The following is a 9,286-nucleotide window of genomic DNA, read 5'->3' as shown; positions in this document are numbered from 1 at the left end:
GTAACAAGAAGAAATGCCTTAGGGTGACTGCCACATCCATTATTTCAGTCAGGCCAGTATACAGTACACAGTATACAGTACATCTACTATTTTAACAGACTCCTTGTCGCTGTGACATTTTATCACTCCCACAGTGAGAATTATATTTCAAGTCAATTCAGTTCCTCTCTGAAAGGTGACAGACAAAAATATTTGGTGGATGTGTACAACTGCAAAATCTTCTCAAGTTCCAGGAAAATATTTAAGACCATAGTAAAAATTAAACTTATCTCAATAAAATAATTTTAAGGGTAGAACAGTTGTTCCTGGTTTATGAGAGGTTCCCAATTCCTATACCACCTTTCTGAAATGGGTAAGGCTGATTTTTTACACAGAAAAAAGACTCTGTCCATTTTAAAAATAAAATTGTCAGTGTAACAAGTGTTACATAATGAAAGGAATGTAAGCCAGTAATGGCATAAGAATTGCACAGCATTCTTTCCCACCAGTCTCAATGATGTAACTGTAGATACCTCTGGCTCTAGTTCATGGTATTACATCAAATATGTACTCCCAAGCATGCCCAAATAATGGCTTGTAAATAAACGGAACCTGTTGTATGGTACCACCAGTACAAACAGAAATGTGATTTGTTTGTTTCAGAATGGGGGGGGGGTGTAAAAATAATTAGCCACTGGGGGGGGGGGAGATAGACATAATGGAAGCTTCAGCCTTTGTCGTCTTTAGCTCTTTCATCAAAATATTCTTAATTCATTTTCTGAAAGCCTTTTAATGATTATCTACTGTTTAATTGGTAAACAGCAGGGGTACCAAACTCCTGGCCCAAGCCAGACCCGGACTATGGGGCTCCTTGTGGGTCAGATCCAGCCCAGGGCACAGAGTGGTTCCAGTGGTGACAGCACCTCCGTCTCCCACCTGGTGCAAACGGCAGTGATAACAGCAGCCAACTCCCACCACATGCCCTGTGCCAGGCCTTGAGCTGCTGGCACTAGCAAGTTTCATTCTGAGGCAGCAGCTCTGGCGCAGATCACAGAGCAGTGACAGCTCCAGGTCCAGGACAGCGATGAGCAAAGCATCCAGAGGGTGACTTGGGCTGTGTCAGCCCTCACTTGCTCTCCTGCTGCCTACTGCTATGTCCACCAGGGCCCAAGAGCCTCAGATTCTGAGGCAAGCTACTCCTCCGGGTATGCCCCACAACTTATGGTAACCTACTGGTTGGTCAGTGGGCCAGATTAAGTGGTCTCTGTTGGTCAGATTCAGACCACAAACTGTATGTTTAACACCCCAGCATATAGCTTACAGATTTGCCTAACCTAGCTTAGTTCGTGTGACCAATTATTACCTCCTGTCATATCAACAGTGTCATTTTTTGTGACAAAAGCACTCTATTGGATAATACCATATTTTCTTGCATACAGCATACCCCCAAATCAGACATGCACCTTGTTTTGGGGAAGACAGAATGAAAAGAAAAGATTTTTCCAGCGTTATGGCTGCACACAGCAGGCAGAAAGCCTAATCTTCAACTCGCTCACCTTCTCTTTCCTGCTCAGGCAAAAGCTACAGTTTTAACCATTTTAAAGCAGAAAGATTAGCAGCTGAAACTGTAGCTGCTGCTGAAGACTGGACTCCATAGGCAGATGTAGGATTTTGAAAAACTAAAAAAAAGTCTGCCAGGCTAGGAAATAGGAGTAGTTAAATCATGAATTCTTCAGCAAAACTGCCATAGAAAGGATAGTTTGATAAGTGTAACATGAAGACTATTAAAAAAGAAAAGATGTTCATCAACACCTCAAGTTAAGAAAAATTAGCATGAATCAAGCAGATTCTAAGGAGCCACAAAGTCAACTGACTCCCCTCAGAACTGCCTGAATTAGAAATGTCACTCCTGATATTCCGGCCAGAACGTTAGCTTCCCCACTTAAGACACACATTGCAGGCTAATGGGGTTGTGGGGGGAGGTGTGCATGTGGTAAGTGAGTAAATACGGTAATTTTCTCTAGCTACAAACAGACACAGCATTTATCCCGGGATAAACCATTTTAAAAGGTGAAATCATTCAGATGTCTATGTCCACTGTCCCAGGATAAATCCTAAAAAAAGGTCTGCAGGATACAAATTATTAACAGTTTATCCCAGGACATCAAAAAGCACATCTGAATTGTTATTCCTGGATTGCATTATTGAATCAATGACAGAAAAACAGCAATGCATTCAGCCACTTACTAAACTTTGATTAAAAGAGTGATGTGTGTACACACTAATCCCAGGATTACATGAGAAAACACAAAGCACTTGTTCAGGAAAAAGTGTGATGTCTGTTCCTAGCCTCAGTGTAAGCTAATAGGAACCTCATGACTGAGTGCTAGTTAAACAACTTAATTCTTCACCAATATAGCCTATTACTATTGGTATTTTATCTGGAAAAATATTAATATGACACTGTATAAAATTGTTTAAATTCTTACTAGTTCCATTCTCTACATGCTGTATAATAAAGAAACAAAGTTATATACCAAACATCTGTCTTAGTACAAGAGACCATCACTAAGCCTGCAAAAAGAATTACTTAAAAAATCACATATTTGTTCCCCATGTAACTGACCAGTGCACAGAGCAGATCCACAGCCTCTAGAACCAGTTCCTGGTGTCCAATTCGTGTGATCCCCAATTCTTCAAGTTCCTGATGGGAAATCTGCAACAGCTGTTCACCATTTATCTTCTCCCGTTCAAATTTATGGACATACTGCTGCAAGCAATCATCCAAGCCTACCAAAGTAAAAAAATAACAATTATAAAAAATGAAGAGACATCAATTGTGGTTTCTGTTTCTTTAATCATAATAGGTATAGACATAGATACACACTGGATAAACCTCTCACATACACGGTACCAGATTTTACAAAAACTACTTAAAGGTAGTATGGTAAAAACACAATAGGTCAACACTATTTTTGCAACCTGGTTTTCCTCAGTGCCCCTAAACAGACATATGCCTAATTTGTTCCAGGAACGTTCACCACTGAGCAGATGCACACCCAAGGAAAAAAGCACGTTCCTCTCAAATTCAGTACACAGCAGAGCTGTGGACGGTTGAGCAGAACAAATTCTAGTTTAAAAGAACACAAATAGGGGAAAGGAAGCAAACATAGGCAAAGTGATCAAGGTGAGGTTTCGTTCATGCCTCATTATTTCCATGATTTATAAGAGGTTGTTTTCCTTCATTTCCTGAACCACCCATTCATTCCTCCTTGTTAAAAGGTAAAGGTTGAGTCAAAATAAAACATAGTAACTTTCATTTTTAAACTTAATAAGGTCCTAAGAGTAGTTTCAATGTATTAAAACTATCTTTTGTTTGTTTGCCAATTCCTTTTTCTGCCCCTTGTTACTGCACGTAAGAGTATGTAAGGCATCTTAAAACAGTTCCAAAGGAATGCGTTTGAGTCTCATTCCAGAATCTGACCCAGTACTGCCTCAGCTGAATCAAATGTATATGACTAATCGCTTGGACTGGAGAGTCAAGGACAATGAGAGAACATTTGTGGCATTTCTCCTGGATGTGCTTTTGGCTACAGAAAATTGACATACATTATCTGTGTTAGCTCAATGGGCTACCTACATTAAGTGGATATTTGACTTTTGTTGCTGCATAGAAAAATATTTAATAGAAGAAAAAAAAACTTGATTATCCAAGATGGCCGAGCTTATAAAAAGTCTATAGATAAAATCTTAAATAAACAAGATAACAAAGAAAAATATCTTCTTTAACCCAAATCAATAACACACTTAAGTAAAATTACATTCCAACAGAAGTGCTATTTCAAGTTGATGGGATCCCTCCTAATGCCCTTTTCTACCTTGCATACATAATTAACAGTGCAGTGGAAAGAGCAAATCGCAGGTCACTAGCTCAGCTTTATACAGATGTGTCCATGAGACAACATATGACACAAGAACTACACATCTGAATTATTACAAAACATATACGTGGGGTGTGTGTGTAAGTGATATATCTACAATATAATGCAAATGCTGACAAGATAAACTTCTGAAAACATATGAATATATGAGTGTTATTTTCCCTCTTCATGGAAAGCCATTGAAACTGGAGTAAACCATCACACAATCACACACTGGAAAAAGTACTGGTGTCCTGAACTTAAAAAGGAACAGGAGACGGAAGCTGGGTATTCAGCGCAACTACTCATCAACCGGCTAGAAGAGAGAGACAGGCAAGTTCTGGGGTACATTTGCAAGTTAAATGTACTGAATTCATGCCACAGTAGCAATGGATAAGATTAGTACTGTTTTATGATATCCAGCCAAAGATCTGCACATAAATACAAGCTGTTGGAACTAGGACTTGTATAAACACCTGACGTGCCTTTTAGTACTTTCTGAGGATGGATAAAGTGATAGAAAAGTTAACCTTTTCCAAGAGTCATGTTTACTTAATTCTATCAAAGCAGACCCTGAATACCTAATATCTATGCTCATCCAACATGCCCGTTAGCTTGATTTTAAGTACAGGTGGACCAAAAATCTGGTGCTGCCAACAATTGGATCTTGTCTAAGCACATGATTTCCTGGCAGTCTCCTACAACAGTTGCATGCTCCAACATTTGTCCAATCAGTTTTGGCAAGTTCTGGAGGATTTTGAAAACTGAGTTCACAGTTTTCATTCCCACGTGTACCAATTTCCCATCTTCCTTTAGGGCATGAAAACCCTTTTCCCAGAAAAAGCTGGCCTTAGTTGTTTAACAATTTATTTTTTCAAAACAAATACTAAACCAAGGCTAACATACAGCACACATATTTGGCATTCCCAATTTTTAATGCTGGTCTCATACACCCATCGTTTACCATGGAAAGACGGTATTTTCCATATGTTAACTGTATATGCACCTCAAGCCCCACATCTTATTTAGCCAGCTGTAAAACTTTTTGTTTGGTTTGGTTTTGTCTGGGGAGTAGTATGGGGATGGGGAAGGGGAAGGGGAGGGAAGTGGAGAGATTTTTTTGGGATGGGGGGGAAGGGAGTGGAGAAGGGTTGTTGCTATGCAGCAACAAAAGTCAAATATCCACTTTCCTTTAGAGGCTGACACAATGTTTCTATTCCTGGTATTTGTCTCATATGCTGACCCAGCCCCCTTTACTGTATTTGTCAGCATTTTTTTTAAAGATAACAACAAGCCTGTATTAATAAAAGACACCCAAAAGCAAACCAACCAACCCTCATTAATGTTTATATCCCCAAGAGAAGAGAAGGAGATTGGGGCTTTCAGTTTGCTTGGGACTTTTCTCTATTCATATTTTCCTCCTCTTGAATATCCATCACAGCTCATGTATTTCTAAAAACTGACATTTACACTAAAAATGCCTCTGTGCTTCTCACAACTGCTCATAAAACAGTATTTTCATGCCCACAACATAAAAATGCATTTGCAAACAAATTATGCGGCTGTTAATTCAAAATCGTCAACACAAAAGTCACCAAGGCTGGTCATGAACAGAAACATGTTTAAGAGTTAAATAATCATAAAAAGGTAAAAACTTATGAAAAAGTAGGAAGCCAAGGCCATGAAAGCCAAACATTTTTTTTTTTTGGCAAGCATGCACATTGGTTTAAAATAAACTTATTTTAGTTACCTTTCATTGTAAGGAACATATGTATGAGATTTTCTATATTTTAATTGAGATTGCAACCAGATTTAGAGCCTATTGTTTTCCATAGGGTGAATGAAATGTTTATATATGGTATGCAAGCCAAAAGGACTTCATATTCTCACAACTGGGAAGGGTGAGACAGGAGAAATCAACTTCAGACAAACTCATACGACAGCTTAATTAAAGAATTTAGCAAACAAAATATTGAAATAATAGATAAAACTGTACTCAAATGCATCACACGATAGGAATCTTGATAAATCAGCAGAATTCTCTCTCCTTTAAACAAGTGATGTCTCTCAAAATATTTTGCAAAATTCAGTCTCAGATTCATCTCGATGCTCTTGAGAACTTAGCCCTTGAGAAGAACTCTAGGTACAAAGTTTTTGAAAAGAGACAAATTTATCTCCTACTTTCATTTCATTTTCTCCATAAATTTTACACAATTGACAGTATCTTCCCAAAACTACATAGAACAATTCTCCAAATAAGGAAGGGAAATTTGCTCTTCATTCATAAGGCTATATGGCAAGACAATTCCAGAAGAATAGCCTCACTGATTAATAGTGATATTCTGGCATAGTGATGAAACATTCAATAGCATTTCCAGGGACAGATTCCAATTTCAGTCACAGTAGAGTTAACTGTTTACAACAATAATTTCACTGACCTCAGTGAAGTTATAGCAGTGTACTTTAGATCAAAATTAGCCATTTTTGACAATTATTTTCTTCACAGAAAAAAAATTCTCTCATCTCCTAGAACCTAATTTAGGACACGGGGTTGGAAAAAGTCTTTATTTAATGTTACATGTCCACTTCAATGATGTTTGTAGAATGAAAAGCACTCACATTGTACTCACTAAGGTGTGTGTTATGGAAAAAGCATTAATAATAGATTTGACTGTATGACAGTTAGCTGTGTACTGCATGCACTGAACACCCAAGAGAACTAAACAAAGGTTAAGACAGCTTCACATAACTGCTATGCAAAAATTATTTGAAAGGAAGATGGGAGAAAATGAAAAGTACCATAATTGCAGGGATAATTTCAGTTAGGTTTCATAAATGTTAGTAAGGACTCATATTTAAAAGCCTATTCAGTTTAGCATTACTAATATCCTGAAAGCTTTCCAGGAAATCCTAGTGTCTACTTAAAATGTACAAATCTCTAACCCAACTTTTGGTAGGTATGGGAGAATTCACAGAATAGTGTAGAACTTTTTTTTGGTCTACAGTAACCCTTTGCCAACACACAAAATAACCCAGGGCACACTTGGTGCTCTGAATGAATGCAAGAAAGGAAGAACAGTATTTGAATCTGCAGTTTCACATGGATTCAATTTATCAGATTATTACAACTAGCTTCCAGATTCAATTTAAGCCATTATTAAGAAAGCTATGCTATAAAAATAAGTAGAAACATGGAGAATTATACAACAGAAGAATATGAACTTGTGTCCTAGCCATAGCTAAGCTAGTTTGGAAGAACTAAAACTATCTGCTGTTTACAGGACTAGGCACTCAGCAGTAAAAGGTCCAGATAAGAGGATAAATGTTATGTCAGGAGTATAAGGGACAAAGATTTGTCTATATATCATGAGTGTGTATATATTCAATGGTCATTGGTCTTGTTTAATTCCTATGCTATGCCAATATCAAATAGCTTTAACTAAAACATAACAAGGGGAAAGAGTTAGTTAATGCATTAATAGAAAGTTTCCTGTTACACAAAGTATCTAAAATACTAATTTTATTAATATTACTAATATTCCTGTTAGATTGGTGTTAACTGCATCCTTTGGTCAGCTTTTACTACTGCCCAGGTATTCCTGGGAAGCAATCCTTGGAAAAAATTTAATCAAACTGGAGGACATGAGTACAATTCAGAAAGATTTTGGCAAACTGGAAAGCCAGGCTACAAACAACAGGGAGTCCAATGCTGAGAAGTAGAAGGTGCCACACCTTGGGAATAATCATCAAAAGCACAAATATAAAATGGGTGACTACTGCCTGGATAAACTTCGGTGGACAAGGATCTTGGGGTCTTGGTGGATCATAGGCTCAACATGAGCCTGCAATATGATACAGCTGCAAAAAAAGGAAAATATGATCTTAAGATGCACTTGTAGCAAAACCTCCAGTTTTTCTTTTTTTTTAAATATATTTTAAAATGCCTTCCCTCCCCTTTCCAACCATTTCTGATTTATTCTCTCCCTCCCTATTCCCTATAGATAAGTATAATTAAGCTAAGATGTAGGATAAGCTTTAACATTTTATTTTAGGTAGTAAGTTTTATTTTTTTCTCCCCTCTTTGCAAATAAGTGCCCTACTATTTTGATATAGATATCCACTATTTTATAAAGTGATGATTATTATGTTTTGTATTGATTTTTTTTTACTGCTTTTATATTGTGTGATTACTATTTTAGGCCTATATATGTAAGTTAGCATAATTCATGTCAAGTTTCCATTTTGTTTGTCAAGTCTCCATCTTGTCCCCAGGCCTGGTTGTATAACCCATGACTCACACCTACCCCTTCTATGTAACTTGGCTCCTGAATGAATAGGGATGAATGAGGGTGCTTGAGAGACAATGGCAGTAGGTCTAAAAATAGCTCCCTTTGAATGACCGAACCATCAACACGAATACCTGGACCAATGACCCAGCACTTGGAACCACCCTCAGCATTCAAGAAACAAAAGATGAGGCAACTCACCATTGTGCCAAGGCTGCACATGCTCAGTAAGAACACCCAGAACCCTCTGGAACAGGACTGACCTTGCCTGGACAGGCCCTCCCCATAGGAGATCAGAGGTAGTTTGCTCCATAAAAGGGATAGTGAAGACTGACTCCTTGCATACCCTCTCCATCTGGACCAGCACCATGCCACACCACCTATCCACCCAGAGGCCCTGCCGGCGACCCCTCTCTGGACAACACCTACTGGAAAAGGACCCCTTTCCAGCCTGGATAGGCAGCTATCACCCCCAACCCCTCTTCAAGCAAGGACTTGGACTCCGCTTCTCTTCCCCACCTGGACTCCAACCCTTCCACTGGGACTCTTTCGCCTGCTGCCAGTGTGTGTGTGCGCGTGCGTGCGCGTACCAATAACTTCATGGGGCTGTGTAGTGTGTTGTCTGTTTAATAAACCTGTTATTTTGAAACCCCTAGTTGGGGTTTGTCTGTTTCCTGTTTCCTCCTTGCCACCACTTATTTGCCCCCCAGGCTCTAAGCTGTCTGTTTCCAGCCCCAAGCTCCCAGGATTCTGCCTCTCTCTTTCCTGGCTGTCTCCTCCTTGCCACCACTTATCTGCCTCAGTTTCCAGCCCCAATCTACCTTAGGTAACCCCAAGCCTCAGTTCCCCAGTCAGTTTGATATCTAGTCCTTTCTACATTTCTTTTTCTTTTAAAAAGCATTAGTATATAAGACCAGTGGATTATTTCAGCAGATAGTCACACATTCAGCAGACAGTGAAGTAACAGACTCTCTATAAGGCTAAACACAGATGTTCAAAAAGCCTGAAGATGAATTGATCTAAGTTGCACAGTTTTCTGTAATTGGCTTAGGTTTGATTGGTAGCGAATAGTATAGACATTCACTCTTTTGAGGCCAGAGG

General features: G+C 38.7%; 1 protein-coding gene across 1 annotated transcript in view; it reads right to left on the bottom strand.

The window, feature by feature from the left end:
* CNKSR3 (CNKSR family member 3) overlaps positions 1-2,803 on the bottom strand; it is a gene marked incomplete at its 5' end in the record, with an annotated part of 70,296 nt that extends 67,493 nt beyond the window's left edge. The window contains one exon of the mRNA XM_019526744.1: positions 2,606-2,803. Within this exon, the coding sequence (XP_019382289.1) occupies positions 2,606-2,803 (198 nt within the window). The remainder of the gene's footprint in view (positions 1-2,605) is intronic.
* Positions 2,804-9,286: the final 6,483 nt, after the last annotated feature.

The sequence above is a fragment of the Gavialis gangeticus genome, unplaced genomic scaffold (assembly GCF_001723915.1).
Source record: "Gavialis gangeticus isolate Ggan-Ray unplaced genomic scaffold, GavGan_comp1, whole genome shotgun sequence".
Classification (NCBI taxonomy): domain Eukaryota; kingdom Metazoa; phylum Chordata; order Crocodylia; family Gavialidae; genus Gavialis; species Gavialis gangeticus.
This window is presented reverse-complemented; position numbering and strand designations above follow the sequence as displayed.